Source organism: Macaca mulatta, chromosome 11 (assembly GCF_049350105.2).
Source record: "Macaca mulatta isolate MMU2019108-1 chromosome 11, T2T-MMU8v2.0, whole genome shotgun sequence".
NCBI lineage: Eukaryota > Metazoa > Chordata > Mammalia > Primates > Cercopithecidae > Macaca > Macaca mulatta.
In genome coordinates this window covers 34471182-34494976 of record NC_133416.1, presented here as the reverse complement: position 1 = coordinate 34494976, position 23795 = coordinate 34471182, and the positions used below count along the sequence as shown (strand labels likewise).

General features: G+C 40.6%; 1 protein-coding gene across 6 annotated transcripts in view; it reads right to left on the bottom strand.

Moving 5' to 3' along the window:
* BICD1 (BICD cargo adaptor 1) overlaps nt 1–23795 on the bottom strand; it is a 267827-nt gene that overhangs the window by 63275 nt on the left and 180757 nt on the right. For all 6 annotated transcript variants that reach the window (XR_001447966.3, XM_015151410.3, XM_077953838.1 and 3 more), the window contains exons 3-4: nt 19757–19909; nt 8048–8473 (exon numbers count right to left, since the gene is read on the bottom strand). Coding sequence is in view for 5 of the 6 variants with exons in the window: in XM_015151410.3 (XP_015006896.1) it covers nt 8048–8473; nt 19757–19909 (579 nt within the window). In the remaining variant the exon portion in view is untranslated. The remainder of the gene's footprint in view (nt 1–8047; nt 8474–19756; nt 19910–23795) is intronic.

Genomic DNA, 23795 nt, shown 5'->3' with positions numbered 1-23795 from the left:
TCAACTGATGAATGGTTACATGAAATGTGGTATATCCATACCATGGAGTATTATTTGACAATAAAAAGAAATGAAAATGAAGTGCTAATATATTACAGCATGGACGAACCTTGAAAATGTTACGCTAAGTGAAAGAAGCCAGTCACAAAAGGCCACACATTGTATGATTCCATTTATTTTTATTTTATGTATTTATTGAGACAGGGTCGTGCTCTTTCACCTAGGCTAGAGTGCAGTGGCATGGTCATGGCTCACTGCAGCCTTGACCCCCCAGGCTCAAGCAATCCTCCCACCTTAGCCTCCCCAGTGGCTGGGACTATAGGCACACACCACCATGCCCAGCTAATTTGTTTTGGTATTTTTGGTAGAGATGGGGTTTTGCCATGTGGTCCAGGCTGGTCTCAAACCCCTGGCCTCAAGCTATCCTCCTGCCTTGGCCTCCCAAAGTGCTGGGATTACAGGTATGAGCCACTGCGCCCAACTAGTTTGTAAAGGTAATCTCTAACTATAAAATCTGTAATAGTTTAACCACTTAAGTTGTCAACTTTGCACTAGGAAATAATTATACTTGTCACTTTAAATTTCAAAACCCAACAACTGACCAATCTTGTTTTAATCAATATCATCCTATAAATATTCTGTGAGTCTTTAAGCAGAGATAATATTTGACTTGTTCAACTCTCTCTGTGTAGCAACTCCACTTACTAGATTTTTGACCTTGAACTAATGACATAACACAGTCGTGCCTCAGTTTCCTTATCTATAATATGAAGGTAATAATACCCTCTACCCCATACAGTTGTTATAAGCAGCAACCAATTAAGCAAATATATAAAAATTGCTTTGAACTCTTATGGGACATATAACAAATTACCATCACCACTTAACATCAATCATTATAGAAAAAATTAAAATTGCCTTTAACAGACTGGATCAAAACATAATAGGAATCTATTTCTTCCACATCCATGAAGATGCAACAAAATATATTAATTTTAGTTTTACAGAAACATTACTGTCTTCTCATACTACATGTGAAATTACATATCCAATGTAATACTGAAAAAAAAAAAAAATCCAGAGTTTTCCCCTTCTTAGTTTGACTCTATGCAGATGTAAAGTTAGAGGCTATTTATCAAAGACAGAAATTTCAGCACAAGCATACAGGACTCCTTTAAATGGATTCAGTAATTTAGTTAGTATTTCCAGACAGTATCTACTTATTTTCATTCTAATGAAACTAATTAAGGTATTTGACTGTCACTGGAAAATGTCAATTACAACCTATTTGAAATAATGAGGTCTTGAGGGCACCAAAACACCAAAATAATTTATCCAATAATATGCTAAAAAACTTCTCTCATGAAAAAGGACGACACTCATTGAGCTACTCACTATCAAAGACTGTTGTCAAGTTTATAGAGACTCTGAGGTTAATCAAAATGTTTTCTTACTGTATTTTTTGTGTATATGTTTCTGTGTTATGTGAAACTTAGCATGATTAGCTAAGTTTAAAATATTCCTGTATGTTATTCCATAACCTAGGAAGGCATACAGTTCAGTAAAATATTCACTCTAATTTGTTCTGGGAAAAAGCTCTCCCTAATTTAGATAGAGGTTTACCATCACTTGCCTTTCCCATACATTTTATAATTTATGTATTGACTGTTTATACAAAGTGATACTGGGGACCTTCTTGGCATCTTGGAACCTGATGGCAGTTTCCAGGACAATAAATAATTTACAAAATGTTATGACTTATACACAGTTTCATATTTACCATCCCATTTGGTCTTCACAATTCTACAGAAGAGGCATGGCATTATTACCAGGGCTTCACAGCAGAAGTCTGCAGGTTGCATGTAAACAACTCCAGGAGGCGCTATTTAAATTGTAGTCGCTATAAATTGTCATACTTGTTATTACCATTTCCCAGCAGATGGCAGTATGATGGCTTGAAGAAGGAGACCTGATTTTGTTTTTGTTTTTGTTTTTTTCCATAGTTTTCTCCAACAAAGGCATGGCAGAGACTAGTGGTGGGGCTAATTTATTACCTTCCCCTTTTGAATGAGCCTCAGAGAAGCAAAACAACTCACTCAACATTCCTGATAATTAAGGCAGAGGTGAGGACTAAGCTCTGTTTTTTTTTTTTTAGATTGCCCAAATTCCTATTTAAGAGGTCTGAGGAGTCATGCCCTACAAACCATAAGTGCTCATGGGATGGGTTTTATTTAACCCTGTATATCAAGATTCACTTTCCAATCTGACACTGGCAAAGGAAGAAAACCAAAATACATTTCCTTGCCATACCTTGAAATTGCCCTGAAAAGTCTCTTGTGGGAAAAATCCACATTCTGTAGAGAATCTCCTTTCCCCTTTGTTTTCCTTCCTTCCTTTCCGGATCCAGGAGATAATCAGCTAAGAGCCAGGCACCCTTCTAAGCGCAATAAGAAACATTTTACAACCTGCTGTCTCTGAAGTCTGCTGAGAGCTTCCTCTGCACAATAAAACTTGCTCTCCACAATCCTTTATCTTAACCTGAACATTTTCTTTCCATTGATCCCAGGCCTTCAGATAAACTCAACCAATTGTCAACCAGAAAATGTTTAAATTTACCTATAGCCTAGAAGCCCCCGCTTTGAGCTGTCCCACCTTTCTGAACCAAACCAATGTATTTCTTTCTTTTTTTTCTCTCTCTTTTTTTTTTTTTTTTTTTGAGACAGTCTTGATCTGTCGCAGGTTGGAGTGCCGTGGCATGATCTCGGCTCATTGCAACCTCCGCCTCCTGGGTTAAAGTGATTCTCCTGCCTCAGCCTCCCAAGTAGCTGGGACTACAGGCACGCACCACCATGCCCAGCTAATTTTTGTGGTTTTTTTTTAGTAGAGACAGGGTTTCACCATGTTGGCCAGGATGGTCTCAATCTCTTGACTTCATGATCCACCCACCTCGGCCTCCCAAATTGTTGGGATTACAGGTGTGAGCCACCGCACCAGGCCCAATGTATTTCTTAAATATATTTAATTGATGTCTCATGCCTCCCTAAAATATATAAAACCAAGCTGTACCCCGACCACCTTGGGCACATGTTCTCAGGACCTCCTGAGGGCTGTGTCATGGGCCATGGTCACTCATATTTGGCTCAGAATAAGTCTGTTAAAATATTTTACAGAGTTTGACTTTCTTCATTGACAGAGGCATTGTTTTTTCCCTGGAACCAGTTTAAATAAATATCTATGGATGGGAAAACATAATTCATGTGCAAAAATTGAGCCTTATAGGAGAAGAAAAGGCCGAAAGGGTATGGAACTAGGTATGCTGTTTTCAAAGGAGTTCTTTAAAAAAAAAAAAAAAGTATTTATTTTAACTGACAAAAATTGTACATATTTATTGTGTACAACATGATGTTTTGAAATATGTAGGCAAAGTGGAAATTGAGCTAATTGTGACATGCATGACCTGACATACTTATCATGTTTTTGGTGATGTAACTGAACCTATATTATCAAAATCATTAAACGTTTGTTTTACTTATTTTCCTTTCTCTTTGTCCTTTTCTTCCTCCATGCATGACTGCTTGCACATAGTCATTCGGTAGACGGTAGTCACTCATAATTGACTAACTTTGCATCCTAACCCTGGCTGCCAGTAAGATTAATGAACTTGTTTTCCTTTCAAAGAACAATGATCCTTAGGTCATGCAGACCTCCTGGACGGCATCCAGAAGTTTGACTGAGCTGAGGGACGCAAACAACTTTGATCTTTGGGGGATTTCATCTCCTGCAAAGCTGCCTTACTCACAAAAACCCCCAGTTACGTTCAAAGGCAGGTAGGATTTGACAGATTGTCTCTCCCACAATGTCATTTTTGGCCAAAATGAATACACCTTTCTCTACTGCTAAGCACTGATGTGTCAGTATTTGGCTTACTACCCATCCAGCACGCCGACCTACATTTGGGGGTTCTACAACACTGAGAACACTTAAAATCTACTCTTTAATTTTCAATACAATACAGTCACCATGTTGTACTATAGATCTCTTCAACTTACTTTATCAAAGGGGGACTTGATCAAAAGGAAGAAAACCTGAAAGCTGCATATCACCTGGATCAGGGTGTTATGTTATCACCTGGATCAGGGTGTTATGTTATCACCTGGATCAGGGTGTTATAGCCTTGCCTGTGCCCCTCTACACGGTCATGAGCTGTTAGCTAAGCGCAGCTGTTGGATTTAGAGGCACAAGGCCTTCTCTCCCGTGCAGTGTTGTGGATCCAGGCCAGGAGAAATCCTAAGAGATAAGGGAACTATGAACATACAAACTGCTCAGGGATAGCATTAGGAGATACACTTAATGTAAATCACAAGCTAATGGGTGCAGCACACCAACATGGCACATGTATACATACGTAACAAACCTGCACGTTGTGCACATGTACCCTACAACTTAAAGTATAATAAAAAAAGAGAAAACACAAACTGTCACGTCCCAAGTATGTCGACACTGTAAGCTGAGGTGCGCAAAACTGACAGCTGCCCAACAGGACAGTGCTATTCCTACAATACCCGCAACTCCAAAATCCAAAAAGCTCAAAATCAAGTTTGATCAAACTCACGTGGTTATGATAAAACTCACTTGGCAATATTCAGACAGTCCTAAACTCCCAGGGCAGCCAAGCTGCACCTGACTGGTGTGAGGCCTTTAATGGTTCTCATCTTATTCTTAGTGTGAATACTCATGTTTCACTGCAGAAATGTTAATATTACTTGGTCATCGGATGCTGCATCTGATCCCAGTGGAGATATCACAATCTATATGGTATATACTGTATATTGCCTTTCTATAATCTGAAACTTAAATTTAAAACACACCTGGCCCAAGCATTCCAGATAGCTATACTTAAAGTACATCTGACTGGTTCCTCTTCAGAATTTCCAGAACAATGGTACTGACACATATATATTTCAGGTGTAGAGTACTCTCATTGATCAGAATTGCCATATTATTGTTAATCCTTATTAACATCAAAGCCAATTACAATGAATTCTAGGCAACGTATCCGGTAATGTTTTTGTAATGTGTTTATTTAAATGTGTTTATTTACATAAATTCAACCCAAAAAGATGTGTGGCTAAGGAAAAAACTGTATTACAAAGAAATAATTCATGAGAAGGTATACTTCTCATGAATTTACTCATTTGAATGGAATATATTCTTAGGAAAAGCTGATATGCTTTTTACAAATGCTGATTACAAGAAGATAAATGGATATTCCACCTAAAAAAAAAATTACAGTTAGTGTTGTTAGTATGAGATTGGAAGCTGCAAAGCCCTTCCTGTGTTGAACCTGGTTTTCACAACTAAATCTGGAGCAAACTTGGGGATATAAGGACCTACCTGCGCCCCTCTACATCTTTGCAAACTGTCAACATCAGTTAAGGGTTGATGAAACATTTGAAGGGACACAGCTTTCTGGTAGACTGAGGAAGGATTTATCCAGCAAAGTTTTCCTCACCCTAACATCTTGCTAAATGAATATCCTTTTTCAGACCTTCTTGCACCATGAGACTTAACTGTTATTTTTCTATATTCCTGCCAGTATCCACATCAGTCCCTTTTGGGATGATTATCCTTGAGCTAATAGCCCAAAAATAATAGTTAATAATAATTATCTAAATTATTATAAAGTGAGTGCCCAATAAATTAAAGGACCGAGGGAGGTGAAATAATGATAACAGTTTCTAATTACGGAGCATTTACTGTGCGCTAGTCCCTGTTCTCAGCACTCTGCATATAACTCATAAACCCACATGCCACTCTAATGAGGAAGGTATTATGTATCCCATTCCATGGGAAAGTAAAGTGCTGTCCTCTAAGAATGACTGTCAACTAGTGACTGACTCTCAGAGCATTTGAAATACATGGGGAGTTTCTGGTCCTCACTTCAACTGAGGAAATGTAACCAGCATCTCATGAGTTGGGATCAGAGACGCTAAACCTTCTCAAGGAAGAAAACATTCTCTGGCAGTGAGGAACTGTCCCAACCCAAACGAAAACGACAGTCTATTGAGAACTCAGGAGAGCCACTCTCCTGCTGAGAACTTACTTGTTTTCCACCATTCTTTTTATTGAACTTCTCCTCTTTTTAGACTTTTGTATTACCCAATTCAGATCACATTTAGAATTAAATCTGAGCACAGCTCTGAGCTTTCAGCCAACAGAAGACCTGGTTGAAAATTGTTGTGTTGTTTTATGCATAGAAGTCTCTTTTCCTAATATCTTCTGCACTGCCACCAAAATAAAAAGAAGAAACAAAAAGTCTGAACCCAGTAACTTTTTATCTCAAAGCCACCAACGTAAGAGTTAAAAAAAACTCATATAACTTCTATTTAATGCTATTCAATCTGGGGGGCACAAATTCTTATAAATATATCTGTCATGTAAAACTTTTTCACAAGGAAGTATGTTTTCTGTTTCAATCTAGTTGTATTAGTGTAAACTGAGCAAAAAGACATAGAAAATAAACAGGTTAACAAATCAACATCATTGGCTCTCTATTCTCTTACTTTTTTCTGTTAATTTCACTTTTTCCAGTTATTTCTGTGGAGGCAGATGACTGCCAAAGGCTTAACAGCCTCTAATTATCAGCTATACATGAAGAACCTTGGAGGGATAAGATTGAGATTGAAGATTAAGTCTCAAATTTAATCACTTAACAAGCTTGTTAGACCAGATTTCTAGTTCAGTAGATCTACATGGAGCTCAACAATTTGTATAAATAAGCCCCCAGGTGATGGTCATGCTGCTGTTCCTTAAACAACATTTCCATTACGTGTGGCAGGAAGGCAAGACTCGAAACTAGAAAGCAATTTCACAAGGAAATAAGGTTAAAGGCTGGGATTCTTCACAAGACATTTGATTTGAAGATGCTAAAAATTTAAGGTTTAACTCATGTTGCAATAAGAATCCTTTGGTCTTAGATTATACCTGTTCTGCATTTTTAATCATATGGTATCCTGGATAATTTGTACATAGGAAGTCCTTTATGTCTTTTAAGGCTTCAAGTATTCCTGTGAAATGTAACCATAAATCTGGAAACTATATACACAGTTGCTTGTGATGAAAAACTGCATGGTTTCCATCATTTTACTTGTATATAAAGTTTTTGAATTCTTTTGTTAATCAGAAATGCATTAAGGCTCTGTCTTTTCTTTCTTCTTTTTCTTTTCTTTTTTTTTTTTAAGATGAAGTTTCACTCTTGTTGCCCAGGCTGGAGTGCAATGGCAATCTCGGCTCACTGCAACCTCTGCCTCCTGGGTTCAAGTGATTCTCCTGCCTCAGCCTCCTGAGTAGCTGGGATTATAGGCACCCGCCACCACGTCCAGCTAATTTTTTGTATTTTTAGTAGAGTTGGGTTTCACCATGTTGGCCAGGCTGGTCTTGAACTCCTGACTTCAGGTGATCCACCAGCCTCAGCCTCCCAAAGTGCTGGGATTACAGGTGTGAGCCACTGCACCTGGCCCAAGGAACCTTTTTTCTCTTTAACACCCCTTCTGTCATGTCTTTTTTAAATATTGCACTTTGAAAGTTTCTAATTGAAGAAGCAATATTAGAAAAGAAATCTGGGGCTGGGCATGGTGGCTCACGCCTGTAATCCCAGCACTTTGGGAGGCTGAGGCAGGCGGATCATGAGGTCAGGAGATCAAGACCATCCTGGCTAATATGGAGAAACCCCATCTCTACTAAAAATACAAAAAATTAGCCGGGCATGGTGACGGGCACCTGCAGTCCCAGCTACTCAGGAGGCTGAGGCAGGAGAATCGCTTGAACCCAGGAGGTGGAGGTTGCAGTGAGCTGAAATTGCACCACTGTACTCCAGCCTGGGCAACAGAGCAAGACTCTGTCTTGAAAAGAACAGAACAGAAAAGAAAATAAAAAAAGAAAAGAGAAAAGAAAAGAAATCTGGAAGTGAAATGCGAGAATCAGGAGTCCCACAACATGCTACATGCAATCTATAAGAAATTCACTCTAGTGGTCCCAAAGTTCTTACCTGCATAAGCTGCTGCTTCAATTTCTGTATTTCTGAAATGTTCAGCTCACTGAATAAGTCAGAGACAGGGTTCAGAGACTCTCCTTTCCTTAAGGTGGGAGTCCGATAGTCTCCATTCAGTTTCACAAGAGGCCCATGGATATGACCATTCATTTTGTCATCATTGTTTGGTTCACTCCCATCCTCGGCAAATTTGAGTCCATCTACTGAGATGCTGATATGGTTATCATTGAGGCTGATATACTGCGAGAGCTCCTTCCGCAGGTTGTTCTTTTGCTCTCTTTCATTTTTTAAAGTCTCGAGGGCTTCTTCTAGTTGGTGCTCAGCAATCTCTTTCAATCGGATGGCATCTTCCAGCTGGCTGTTCAGCAGTACCGTCTCCTCCTCAAATCGCTTAATCTCATGCTTTAAGCCTTCGTATTCAACCTGAATCAGACGGGATAAAGAAGATTCATAAAACTAAAATGTGGATCTTACAAAACTGCCACTAAACACTCTAGTGGACCTAATCGTTTAACAGGAGTCTAAAAAATAAATAATAAAAAGCACACAGTATATCCTTAAAGTTATATAGGATAGTTTCTTTAGAAATTATATACTATATATAAAATACATAATTATGTATTACAGCGACATAACATAAATATGCTATATATAATTAGATATAATATAAATCTATATAACTCTCTATATAATTCAATTTTTAGCAGAGATGAAAAGTCTATTGTCTTAGGATTTCTTTTATAGGATCCAGTGGTCAAAAGGGGGCACTGTTTGCCTAATAAATAGGGAATATTTTTGTAACAATTTATGAGAATATTCGCAATCTAAGAAGAGATTGTATCATCACCATTACTTTGTTTTAGTTCCTTATTAATAATGAAGAAATTTTTATATCCAGAGATACATTTGTTGAATGATCATAATAACATAATCTCAGTAAAATGTTTGAGAGTAAGATGAAAATGTAAAGATCACTGTTATGTGCTTAAAGGATAGACAGAATCTCAAAGAACAGTTACATAAACTATCCAGTAACAAAAAATACCAACATTGTTTTTGTTTGTTTGTTTGTTTTGAGACAGGGTTTCGCTCTATTGCCTAGACTGGGGTGCAATGATATGATCATGGCTCACTGCAGCCTCAACCTCCCGGGCTCAAGTTATCTTCGCATTTCAGCCCCTCAAGTAGCTAGGATCGCAGGCATGTGCCACCACGCCTGGCTATTTTACTGTTTTTTATTTTTTATTTTTTGCAGAGACGGGTCTCACTGTATTGCCCAGGCTGCTCTTGAACTCCTGAGCTCAAGCAATCTTCCGGCCTTGGCCTCCCAAAGTGCTAGGATTATATGTGTGAGCCACTGCACCTGGCCATATATTGTTAGTGAGGTAATATTCTTTTGAATTGCAATCAAAATAAACCTGCTCAAACAACCCCTTCCTCATGAAGGCCCGCGGGTGACAGGGATGACTTCTGTGAGCCAACATGCCTCCTTGGGATCTTTTCCATGGCACTTATCACATGCCACCTTTTAAGAAACATTTTATCTCCACAAGTACGCTGTAATCTTCTTAGAGAAAGGAAGTATTTTTTTATCCACCTCATTGCTCCTCATAGTGCTTCAGTGTTCCCTCATGGTGTTTAAAACAGAAGTCTGCTGTTCAGTGTGTATTTGCTGAATAAAGAACAACGAGGAATGAAAAAATAAACTAGAAAAAGTACAATAAAGTAATCATGATATTAGATGCACATAGAAACTATGTGCTTAGTTTCATATTGATTTTAGCATATATATTAGTTTGAACTTGAATTTTTAAAAAATATTTTAAAAACTGAAGGATAGGGAACATTGACCAGTATCATCATCATATATTTCTCTTTCTCCCCCTACTTCCCTTTACATAATCTCAATGCAATGGTTTGTCTTGCAAAGATTAGGGTAGAGATTTAGCTGGGATGTAAGCTTGCTGATGTAACAGACACCTAAACAAGAATGACTTAGTCAAGATGGAAGTTTTCCTCTTTTTGTTGGGGGGGATGGAGTCTCGCTCTGTTGCCCAGGCTGGAGTGCAGTGGCGCAATCTCGGCTCACTGCAAGCTGTGCCTCTGGGTTGATGCCATTCTCCTGCCCCAGTCTCCCGAGTAGCTGGGACTACAGGCGCCCGCCACCACTCCCAGCTAATTTTTTGTATTTTTAGTAGAGACAGGGTTTCACTGTGTTAGCCAGGATGGTTTTGATCTCCTGGCCTTGTGATCCGCCCACCTCAGCCTCCCAAAGTGCTGGGATTACAGGTGTGAACCACCGCGCCCGGCCAGAAGTATTTCCCTTATGTAACAGTACGGAGGTAGATAGTCAAGGACTAGTAGGGAATCTCTGCTCCATAAGGTCATCCAGGAGCCAGGCTCTTTCTCTGTTGTTGTATGGCCTTCTAGCCTAGACCATACTATCTAAGGTGGCTTGCCATTTGATAATGTTCTAAGTGGTGGGGCGAAATAAGGGGCACACTCTCTTCCTTTAAGGACATTAAAAGTTACCCACATCACTTGTTATATACCATTGGCTGGTACTAGTCTTATGCAATTTGGTTGCCAGGAGGAGTGAAGAATGTAGCCTTTACTCTGGGCAGCACTGGGCCCAGGTAAAAATTGAGAAATACACTGTCAGAAGGGAACAATGAAATCTGATGGTAAACCAGCACTCACTGGTCACTGGAACACTGTGGTGCTCTAGTAGAATGCAACTCATAAAGACATACGTATAGCAGATGTTTCTAACAATGCTAGTTGTATATGTGAATATGGATACTGTTATTTCAGTGAAAGAATGTGCTCACCACACTATGGTGTGTGAAATGAATTATGAGGGCTGGGCACAGTGGCTCAGGCCTGTAATCTCAGCACTTTGGGAGGCCAAGGCAGGTGAACTGCTTGAGCACAGGAGTTTGAGACCAACCTGGGCCACATAATGAAACCCCATCTCTACAAAAAATAAGAAAATTAGCCAGGTGTGGTGGCGTGCACCTGATGTCCCAGCTATTCAGGAGGATGAGGTGGGAGGATCACTTGAGCCCAGGGAGGTCAAGGCTGCAGTGAGACCTGATGGTGTCACTACACTCCAGTCTGGGTGGCAGAGTGAGGCCCCGTCTTGAGAAAAAAAGAAAAAAAAATGCATTATACAAAACATGCCTCTAAGGCAAAAAAAAAAAAAAAAAAGGTCATTGGAATTTCAACATGTCCCTGATAGAATTACTCAAAAGAGACAATAGTGGAGACCATTATTTATAATGTCCATTATTTAGAATGAAAACTAGAAAGTGCTAATTGTTCTACCATGAACATGCATTTGAATAAATATAACAAAAAATTAACAAATCTATCAATGGCATACTACCAATAACTGCCTCCTAATCAAGTAGGAATTTCTGGGTTCATATCAACTACATTACTTAAGATGATGAGTACTTCATGGGAGAAAAATCGCACTTTGTGAAAAATGATAACTGGGCACTATAAACGCATGTTACAAACATGATGGCAGGGAAATGAAATAACTTTTCAAAAGTCCAAGAACTTATTACTTGGCCTGGGACACATAATACCTTGACAGCCCCTGGCTATCAGCGACCTGCTCAAAGGCATGTGTCCCTGTGTTTGCATTCTCTACTCTAGTGGCTCCCCGGGCAGGTGTGTGCTCCCATGACCCTTCCACCAATTCAGATATCAGATGCTTTAGAGCAGAGATCACAAGTGGTGCCCATAGACCATCGAGCCTATGGATGTGCTTTATTTGGCTTGTAACATGTTACAAAACTTTTGGAATTGATTGCCAATATTTAGAAAACTGATGATTTCACAAACATTTGAAAACTTCTAACTTCTTTTTTAAAAAATTCAAAAGTTTGGGCTGGGCGTGGTGGCTCACGCCTGTAATCCCAGCACTTTGGGAGGCAAGGCTGGCGGATCACGAGGTCAGGAGATCAAGACCATCCTGGCTAACATGATGAAACCCTGTCTCTACTAAAAATACAAAAAAATTAGTGAGGCGTGGTGGCGGGCACCTGTAGTCCCAGCTACTCGGGAGTCTGAGGCAGGAGAATGGCGTGAACCCAGGAGGTGGAGCTGGCAGTGAGCCGAGACTGCGCCAGTGCACTCCAACCTGGGCGACTGAGCAAGACTCTGTCTCAAAAAAAATAAATAAATAAAAATTAAAAAATAAAAAATTCAGGCAACACCGGGCCTACGTTCACAGAAGACAAAAATCACCTGTAAGTGAGCACTGGCTGTTCCTTTTGCATCCACTTTTTCTTTTGTTTGTTTGTTTGTGACATGGTCTTGCTCTGTTGCCCAGGCTAGAGTATAGTAGCTTGATCACAACTCACTACAGCCTTGATCTCCCAGGCTCAATTAATCCTCCCACCTCAGCCTCCTGGGTAGCTGGGATTACAGGCGCATACCTCCATGCTTGGCTTTTTTCGTTTCTTTTTCTTTTTCTTTTTTTTTTTTTTTCTGTAGAGACAAGGTTTTACCATGTTGCCCAGGCTGGTCTCATACTCCTGGACTGAAGCAATCCTTCCACCTCAGCCTCCCAAAGTGCTGGGATTATAGGCGTGAACCACTGCATTTGGCCTCTACTTTTTCTTTACATCTTATACTTAATGCTATTTATGAGCTGCTTGTGGTCATTTGAGTTTGCCGCTCCTGCCCTGTGACTGGCTGTCTTCAACCTTTTCCACCTAGCAAACAACCTTTCCCACACTACAGGATCCAGCCACCTTTCCTTTACACTTGCTGACTGACTGCGTTTCAACTAGGTTGTTACCTCAAGCAAAAACGTGCATTTTTCACTTTCTCTCTGGCAGTGAAATGAATGGTTCATTCTCTGATTATAGGAATCTCAATTGTTAGCAAGGAAGCAGGGGGAAACTGAGGATGAACTGTAGAGGAAGAGAGGCATCCATAAAAGCACGCTCAACATGATTAACTGTTTTGCAGGTGACTTGGGATTAAGGAGTATGGAAATCAGAAGGGCCTTTACCCCCTTATGAAAGGAGAAGCAAGGATTGCCCTCAGTGTGGTTATAAGAAAGGCAACTTGGAAATTCTTCGGACAACTGTGTTTTCTTGTGTCATGGTTTCTTCCAGGCCTGCTTAAATACTGTAAAGTCGGGCCGGGTGCAGTGGCTCGCGGCTGTAATCACAGCACTTTGGGAGGCTGGGGCGGGCGGATCATAAGGTCAGGAGATAGAGACCACCCTGGCTAACACGGTGAAACCCCGTCTCTACTAAAAATACAAAAAAAAAAAAAAAATTAGCTGGGCGTGGTGGCAGGCGCCTGTAGTCCCAGCTTGGGAGGCTGAGGCAGGAGAATGGTATGAACCCGGGAGGCGGAGCTTGCAGTGAGCCAGGATTGTGCCACTGCACTCCAGCCTGGGCAACAGAGCTAGACTCTGTCTAAAAAAAAAAATACACATACACACACACATATATATATACACACACACACATACTGTAAAGTCATCCTCCTCCCAACCTTTCCTTTTTTTTCCTTGGACAACATAGGACACCTCTTTCCAACCTTTCCTAGTATTTCAACCAACCCTCTGACTGCCCCAGATTATGTGATAAGCTTATATTTGCAGACATTAGTTTGCACTGTAGACCTGTTATGCTGCAGTCTTTGTTAAACTGATGGCCTAGACCAGAGGTTGTCCAACAATAGTATGTACTCTGGAGCAAATCCAGCCCACCACCTATTTTTGTGTAGAAAGTTCTATTGGGACACACTCCCATTTATTTGTTTACATATTGTCTATGGCTGCTTTTACCAGAGCAGAGCTGGGTAGTTACAAGAGAGATCATATGGCCAGCAAAACCTAAAATACTTACTATCTGGCCCTTTACAGAAAAAGTTTGCCAACTCCGGGCTTGACTTGAAGACATTAATTTAGTTTGCATGGCAGAGTTTAAAATTCAGTAGTATTTATTCAATTGATGGCCTAGATTTCCCGTAAAACCTGATCTCTTGCTATGTCACCCAGGCAGGAGTCCAGTGGCATAATCATGGCTCGTTGCAGCCTCAACCTCCTGCACTCAAGTCATCCTCTTGCCTCATTTTTTAAACTTTTTTTGTGGACACAAGGTCTCACTATGTTGCCCAGGCTGGTCTCAAACTCCTCAAGTGATCCTCGTGACTTGGCCTCCTAAAGTGTTGGGATTACAGGTGTGAGCCACTGCGCCTGGCCCTGATCTCTTTCTGTCTGGGCAGCTTCACTCACACCACTCACTCAAATGTGGTACAAGCTCCTACTATTCACCCAGCTGTTTCATGTTTCTCCGCCTGGGAAAAGGCTGTCACCTGGAAAACTCTTATTCCTCTTTTAAGACCTAAGTTAAGAATCTCATCCTAACTGTGAAGTCTTTGGTGCCCACTGAGGCAAACTCATCACTCCTTTCTGTGCCATTGTTGCAAGGCTGCACCATATGATTAGAGCCCCAGCAAGGCAGAGGAAGCAAGAAACAGAACAAGGGACTTAAAACTGGTGTTTGGTATTTTAAAGACAACATCAAAGCAGTCATCATAGGAAAAATAAGCGCTTTATTAGCATTCCTTATAGCAACTTCATAGTTTAATAACTTTATTTTTAACTATATGAGGGTCAAGGTTAGATATCACAATCCTTTCAGAGCTTAGGAACTCTAAAGATCTTAATCTATCCCTATGTCGCGAAACCTAACATATGGCTTTAATATTCATTTACACAAATTGCTACGAGTCCCTATTGGGACTACAAGCTCTTTGAGCCAGTGACTATATCTTTTGTCTCTAAAAAGTAAATGATCTCATAGAGAGATACCCCTGAAATACTGGTTAAATGAAATAAAACTGAATTGAATACATTTCCTAGGTTTTTTATGATATTACCTTATGATATTCTTTTTTTTTTTTTTGACATGGAGTTTCACTCTTGTTGGCCAGGCTGGAGTGCAATGGCATGATCTTGGCTCACCACAACCTCCACCTCCCAAGTTCAAGCGATGCTCCTGCCTCAGCCTCCCTAGTAGCTGGGATTACAGGCATGCGCCACCATGCCTGGCTAATTTTGTATTTTTAGTAGAAACGGGGTTTCTCCATGTTGGTCAGGCTGGTCTTGAACTCCCGACCTCAGGTGATCCATGCGCCTCAGCCTCCCAAAGTGCTGGGATTACAGGCATGAGCCACCGCACCCAGCCTTTTTTTTTTTTTTTTTTTTTTTTTTGGTGATGGATCGGCGTCTCACTCTGTCACCCAGGCTGGAGTGCAGTGGCGTGATCTCAGCTCACCGCAACCTCTGCCTCCCAGGTTCAAGTGGTTCTCCTGCCTCAGTCTCCCGAGTAGCTGGGACTACAGGCACCCGCCACTACGCCCGGCTACTTTTTTTTGGTATTTTTAGTAGAAACGGGGTTTCACTATGTTGGCCAGATTGATCTCGAACTCCTGACCTCGTGATCTGCCCACCTTGGCCTCCCAAAGTGCTGGGATTACAGACATGAGCCATTGCGCCCGGGGCGATATTCTTATATATTATTACCTGACATTGGAGGAAATGTTTTATAATAGAAGTGTGAATGAATTGTTGCTTTTCTTTTTCTTTTCTTTTTTTTTTTTTTTTTTGGAGACAGGGACTCACTCTATCGCTTAGGCTGGAGTACAGAGGTGTGGTCATAGCTCACTGCAGCCTCAACCTCCCAGGCTCAGGCAATCCTTCCATCTCAGACTCCCAAGTAGCTGGGACCACAGGTGTGCATCATCACACTTGGTTAATTTTTTTTTTGCTTTTGGTAGAGATGAGGTCTCCCTATGTTGCTGGACGTGAACTTTTGGACTCAAGTGATCCTCCTCAGCCTCCCAAAGTGCTGGGATTACAGGCTTGAGCCACAGTGCCTGGCCAGTTTTTTTATTCTTTCAACAAGTATTTATTTAATATCTACTATAGATCAGGCTCTATCGTAGGTGCTGTATGTTAGTGGAAGGAAATGGAATGTAAACAAATGAATAAATAGACTATAGAAAGGGGTGTTACTTAATAATTACACTGTACTTAGAAAATAATCAATAAATAGCTAAAAGAAAAATAATACTTCAGAAGGAAAAATTCTTTGAACTAAGCATTTTAAAATGGTAATAACTTTGCTGTTTAGAAACATCAAAGCAGGCTGAAGGACTATACAACGCATGGGGAACCTCACTACAAAGTAACACAACCCAATTTTGTGACTGAATGCTACTCATTATCACCTCTTTAAAAAACTCTGTGGCATTTGTACATAAAACATTGTACTTAATACTTCATTAATTAGGGCCAGGCATGGTGGCTCATGCCTGTAATCCCAGCACTTTGGGAGGTCAAGGTGGGCGGATCACTTGAGACCAGCCTGGCCAACATGGCAAAACCCTGTCTCAACTAAAAATACAAAAATTAACTGGGCCTGGTGGCACACGCCTGTAATCCCAGCTACTCAGGAGGCTGAGTCACAAGACCAGGAAGCAGAGGTTGCAGTGAGCCAAGATTAAGCCACTGCACTTCAGCCTGGGCGACAGAGCAAGACCCTGTCTCAAAAAAACCCAAAAAACCAAAAACCTTTATTGATTAGAAAGAGTTTACAATAGATGCTAGCATCTATAAATAAAGATCAATTACTACGGGAAACAAACACAGCATTTTCTTAGCTGGGAGAGACTTGTGGCATTTCAGTTCCTCCAATTTCAGGGAATGAACCAGAATGGCGCTCTGTGTAGAAAATGATTTTGAATGAATTAATTAGACACTTAATTGGGAAAATTAGCATATGGCATGTTGGAAATAAAAAATGTGTAAGTTCCCCCACCTTTTAAAAAAACTTCTGAGTTAACCATTGGATCCCATGTTTCAATTACTGGAAGGAGGGCATGGGGAAACTCACAACAGGAATGACAGTACAAATTCTCCCAGAAACGGCATCTGGGTTAATGAATACTCAAGGGATACCTTGGCAGTCTTTCAAGAATATCTAATACTGGCCTTCATTAACCTCCTGAGTCCCTCAGTCTACACATGCGGTCACAGAAGGCTCTCCAAGGAGGCTGCTGGTGGTGCTCTCACCATGCTCTAGAGAGCAGGGAGGAGTGTAGGAATCGGGAAGGAAGGGCCACTTCAAATAGTTGCACTTCAAGTAAATTTGTTTCAAATCCTCTATGTGCTTCATCAATAACCAAAAAAAGGACCACAAAAAATACCCTTCTTAGGCCAGGCACGGTGGCTCACACCTGTAATCTCAGCACTCTGGGAGGCTGAGGTGGGCGGATCACGAGGTCAGGAGATTGAGACCATCCTTGCTAACACGGTGAAACCCCGTCTCTACTGAAAATATAAAAAATTAGCCAGGTGTGGTGGCACATGCATGTAGTCCCAGCTACTCAGGAGGCTGAGGCAGGAGAATCGGTTGATCCCGGGAGGCAGAGGTTGCAGTGAGCCAAGATCACGCCACTGCACTCCCGCCTGGTGAAAGAGCAAGACTCTATCTCAAAAACAAACAAACGAACAAACAAAACCCTTCTTATTTTAAAAAGTATTCGAGAAGCATCTTTACAAATGTATTTTTCAAAGTCTACATTTCTCCACTGTGTGCTCACTTTTCCCAGCCAAATCAAGACCTGGGGAGCCTCTGGAATGGCCCCCCTCAGCACACATATTAGGATTCAGAGCTTACAGAAGGAATGAAGCAGAAACACATGGGGATACTCCAGTAGCCCTTTTTTGATGGACTGAAACTGTCCCCCTACATGCCTTCCTCCCAGCACTCCAAATCTGGGGGAAGTGGCAATGATCAGAAATCAAATTTTGGCCAAGCGCTGTGGCTGGTGCTTGTAATCCCAGCACTTCGGGAGGCTGAGGCGGGCGGACTGCTTAAGCTCAGGAGTTCAGACCAGCTTGGCCAACATGGTACAACCCTGTCTTTACTGAAACTACAAAAATTAGCTGGGTGTGGTGGCTCATGCCAGTAATCCCAGCTGCTCGGGAGGCTGAGGCAGGAGAATTGCTTGAACCAGGAGGTGGAGGTAGCAGCGAGCTGAGATCGCGCCACTGCATTCCAGCCTGGGCAACAGAGCAAGACTCTGTTGCAAAAAAAAAAAAAAAAAAAAAAAAAGGAAATAAAATTTTAATTGTGCCACTACATGGATTTTTCTCTTCTATATTTTTTTCTTTTCCCTTTTAATGCTTATATCTATCAAAACATTATATCTATCTATCAATTGATCAATCAATCTATGTATCATGTAGATACCAACTCAGGAAGGGAGTGAGGTAAAAGCATACATCTGGGCTGGCTTCTAAGTTTACACAGGACAAGAATCATGCCCTACAGATTCTTGTGTCTGTCCAGCCTAGCACAGCACCTGGCACATAGGCTGTTGATCTGAACTGAGAGGTGGCAACAGCGTTTAGACCAGAATAGAGGTGTCGCTGAGGAAGCACCTTGAAAAGAACTCGAACATCCAATTCACCTTTGCTTAACTACTTGATTCAACTGTATTCATAAATAAATTCTTCTAAAATTACAGATTCAATCATTATTAATAGCTCTGAAAATCCACAATGCAAACCAATCAGGAAAATTAAGCTATCAAAGCCCCATTACAGCAAAAAAAATTATTTAAATGTACGAATGTAACTTTGTAGTCAGGTTACAGCTGAAAAAGAAAACAGGCATTTTCTTTTTCTTTTTCTTTTTTTTTGAGATGGAGTCTCACTCTGTCATCCAGGCTGGAGTGCAGTGGTGTAATCTCGGTTCACTGCAACCTCCGCCTCCCGGGTTCAAGCAATTCTCCTGCCTTAGTCTCCTGAGTAGCTGAGATTATAGGCGCCCACCAACATGCCTGGCAAATTTTTGTATTTTTAGTAGAGACAGGGTTTCATCATATTGGCCAGACTGGTCTCAAACTCCTGACCTCAGGTGATCCACCCACCTCGGCCTCCCAAAGTGCTGGGATTACTGGTGTGAACCACAATGCCTGGCCTCTTTTTCTTACCATTTTGCTCTTCTTGATTTATACTTCATAATCCATTTCCCTCTATTATTTGAAAGCAATTTACAGAAAAAATTTTTAGGGCGTGAGAGACCAGTGATCGTAGGAAGACCTTAAGCTCGTAGACAAGCGTACAGACCCGGGCTTTTTTTTTTTTTTTTTTTTTTTTTTAAGACAGAGTCTCACTCTGTCACTAAGGCTGGAGGGCAGTGGCACAATCTGGGCTCACTGCTACCTCCACCTCTCGGGTTCAAGCGATTCTCCTGCCTCAGCCTCCCAAGTAGCTGGGATTACAGGCATATACCACCACGCCCGGCTAAGACTCAGGCTTTTAATGAGAAGTTGTCAGGTTAAATTTGTTACAATACATTTGGCTTATGAAATAAATGAATGCAGAACTAAAATACAAACTAAAATTCTTTTTCTTATTCAATAAAACTTTAGTGTACACTATACTACTTACAGGTGTATTTTTTCCTTCTATATTTTAGCTGAAATAGGAGGGTTGGGACATTTCAGTACATAAATGTTATAGAGAGAAGATTAAAGAGTAAACAATAAATTTTGACAAGTTCCTTCCTGAGAAATGAAGAGGAGATTTAACCTTAGTGGTCAGAAGATGTAGATCCATCTTCAGTATAACTCAAAAAATTTCTTAAACCTTACCTGGTTCTGCTTCAACGTGGACACTAGTTTCTGCAACGTGATATTTTCTTCTTCCAATTCAGTATAGTCCTGAAGGAGCCGTGCCTCTCGGAACTTATATTCTCGGATTTCATCCTTCATCCGTATTCTCTGTAGCTCCACCATCTCATTGTTCTGAAACAACAGAGTAAACAGTCAATACATAACTCTCTTATTGCAGATTTTACAAGGTGTAAAGTCCTGGTCGTTAAAAATAATAATAATAACACCTCATGGGTTGTAAATTGTTACTGCCTTTTTTTCGAATGGCAATTTAGTGATATCTGCCAAAAACTTAAAAGCACATATATATTATCCAGCAATTCAACATCTAAAAATCATTCTTAAATGTTTTCATAGAAGTAAATAAAAAGATAAATAAATCCATGTATACTTACACAAAAAATTGGAAACAGTATAAATGTTTGCTATTTGGGGAACACATGATCATGCATCCATTGAATGGAACATTATAACATTATTTTTAAGAAATGAGAAAGTCTGGGTGCAGTGGCTCATGCCTGTAATCCCAGCACTTTGGGAGGCTGAGGCAGGTGGATCACCTGAGGTCAGGAGTTCGAGACCAACCTGGCCAACATGGTGAAACCCTGTCTCTACTGAAAATACAAAAAAAAAAAAAAAAAAAATTAGCTAGGTGTGGCGGTGGGCACCTATAATCCTAGCTACTCGGGAGGCTGAGACAGAAGAACTGCTTGAACCCAGGATGCAGAGGTTGCAGTGAGCCGAGATCAGGCCACTTCACTCCAGCCTGGGTGACAGAGCAAGACTCCATCTCAAAAATAGAAAAAAAGAATGAAGAGAAACTTTATTGTACTAAAATGGAAATGTAGTCACAATATATTATTATATAATATTATATATATATTATATATATACACAATATAATAATATATTATTAAATGTAAAAAGCAAGTTATAGATTAGTATGCATATTAGGATCCCAGGTATGTTAGAAATACAGGGAACATACACATACACAGATACATGCACACTTCCATGTCAGAAAAAATATTTGTAAGAATATCCAGAAAACTGTCAATAGTGGTGATTTATAAAGGATTAGACTGGGCAAGCCACAGGGATAAGGAGGGGAGCCTATTAGTTTGATTTTATGTCCTTCTGGATAATTTCAATTATTATTATTTTTTTAACAACAAGCTTGTATTACCAGGTCTTATGTGTAAAGTTACAGGATAGAAATCAATCAATTAAAAAAAATATTTAACTTTTTCCATAAACTTATGTGGCAAGTATAAGCTATGTTTTAGTTCAAACTGTATAATGACCACATAGTAGATACAAACATTTATACATGTAACATATTCATAGTCATGGAAAGATGGGATAGAAAAGTTTTCTTTTAATTAAGGATTAATTAGATTTGTTTCCAATTCAAACAAAGAGAAATATGCAAAAAAGTACCATAGAAACCAAAAACCACATTTTCTTATGTAATTCCTAGATCTCCATATGGGAAAAAAATGAGTCATGATGCATTTGGCCTTCACACCATAATTTGTGGAGCCTTGATATAGTGGTGGGCAGGACTGACAATGAATAGAAACTGCTACGGCAACACGGATGACTCTCACTAATATATTGACTGAAATAAGCCAGATGCAAATGACTACATACAAAATGATTCTGCATGTAAAGTTCAAAAACATGCTATGTAGGTTCCATTGTCTCCCAGAAAAGACATGTTGAAGTCCTAACTCCCAGGGTCTTTACAAAGGTAAAAATTAAAATGAGATCATTAGAATAGGCCCAATCCGATAGGGCTGCTGCCTTTATAAAAAGGGGAAATTCAGCCACACAGAAGCTGACACATACCTCTGCGTGTGGGGTGGGAAGACCATGTGAAGAAACAGGGAAAAGACGGCCACGTGACCATGGAGGCAAAGACTGAAGTGACCCATCTACACTCCAAGGAACACCAAGGATTGCCAGCAAACACCAGAAGCCAGGAAGCGCAAGGAAAGGTCCTTCCCTAGAGCTGCCAGAGGGACCATGGCCCTGCCGACACCATGATTTCTGACTTCTGGCCTCCAGAACTGTGAGATGATAAATTTCTGTTGTTTTAAAGCCTCCCAGACTTTGTTACGGCAGCCCTAAGGAAAGAATACATGCGCAAAACTAATCTCTAGTGACAGAAGTAAATGCATTGTTATCTTTGTGGGAGGGTAGGGTGACATCTGCAAGCACCAGAAGAAACATTTTAAAGGTCTCTATCGTAACAGAGAGCCAGCTCTAGAAGAACACCTGATTTTCCTACATGTGCTTTCAAATGTCTCTCATCTTGCTTCATATTCTACAGATTTTTTTTTTTTTTTTAAAGACATGGTCTCACTCTGTCACCCACGCTACAGTGCAGTGGCATGATCACGGCTCACTGCAGCCTTGACCTCCCAGGCTCAAACGATTCTCCCACCTCAACCTCCTAAGTAGCTGGGACTACAGGTGTACACCACCACGACTGGCTAATTTTTGTATTTTTTTGTAGAGATGGTATTTCACCATGTTGCCCAGGCTGGTCTTAAACTCCTGAGAGCAATCCTTCTGCCTCAGCCCCCAAAGTGCTGGGATTACAGGTGTGAGCCACTGTGCCCAGCCTTCTACAAATTTAATTTTTTTTTTTTTTTTTTGGGTAGAGGCAAGGTCTTGCTCTGTTGCCCAGGTGCCTCGATCACAGCTCGATGTAGCCTTGACCTCCCAGGCTTAAGTGATCCTCCCACCTCAGCCTCCTGAGTAGCTGGGCCTACAGGTGCACATCAACCACGCCCAGCTAATTTTTAAATTTTCTGTAGAGGTGGGGTCTCGCCATGTTGCCTAAGCTGGTTTCGAATGTCTGGGTTCAAGCAATCCTCCTGCTTTTTGGCCTCCCAAAGTGCTGGGATTATAAGCGTGAGCCACCACACCCGGTCCATATTCTACAGATGTTAACTATAAATAACTGCCTTTGCCTCTGGTTTTCAGAGGCATGTTCAGTTGCCTATTTGAACATGGTGATGTTTTTTCTTCTAACTTGACTCCTGAGTACAGCTCTTCCTAGTTCTGTTTATGCTTATGTGAAAACAATAAATTATAAACACATAATCTTACATGTAAAAAATGAAAAATTCAGCTCCAAAATCACTGATGCAGTTCCAGCTAATAAAATAGGCAGACACTGTAATCTCTAAGTAGTGATGTTAGCTCAGAGTTTTGGGGAGGATAAGCGGTTGTTGACTGTGGTATGAAGACAGATGTTAAAAAAGTTATTCTGACACTTGTTAAAATGGTAAGGAAGACTTCATTCAAGACCATTGCAACTGGAGGGGAAAAAGAAGGGGTTCAACTCTGAAACAGCAAGAGCAAGTGAAGATTTACAGCCAAGAACAGCGTGAGGAGGTCAAAGGATGGGAAATTGCTGAAAGGACACATCAAGGGCAGGGGAATTCTTGCTAAGCTGGCCTAACAGGACTCTTGCTAAAGGCAGTCCAAGGACTTAGACATCAAAAAGGTGGAGGATGAAGAACTTGATCAGATATCAAGGGTAATTAGATAGCTAGGGTTTGGAGATGACTTAGCAGAATTCCTTGCTAAGGCTGGGCTGGGCAGGCCAAAGCTGGGGGTGGAGCAAGGATCAAGCCTGGTCCAAAAGAGATATTAGCAGAGCATGACTGAAGCTTGGTTAAGGAGAGAGTCTTTGATACCTCACATCATGAACTGCAGTCTGATAAGAACGAAAGCTAAGAAAGTTTGCAAGACACTTGACCTGGTGATAATATGAATATAGATCCTAACTAGAGCAGGGCCGAAGTCTTTTTGGCATCAGAAAATTTTTATCCATTATGTATCTTATCATCATAAAAGCTCACTGGCTATCTAGTAAGGACTTCCCTGGAGATGTGCAGATTTCATCAATTTAATGTAATATCCTATGGAATGTAATCATCAATCCTGAAGCTATACAAACTAACTGGTTGTTTTGGAAACCTGCTTTCAACCTACTATACGT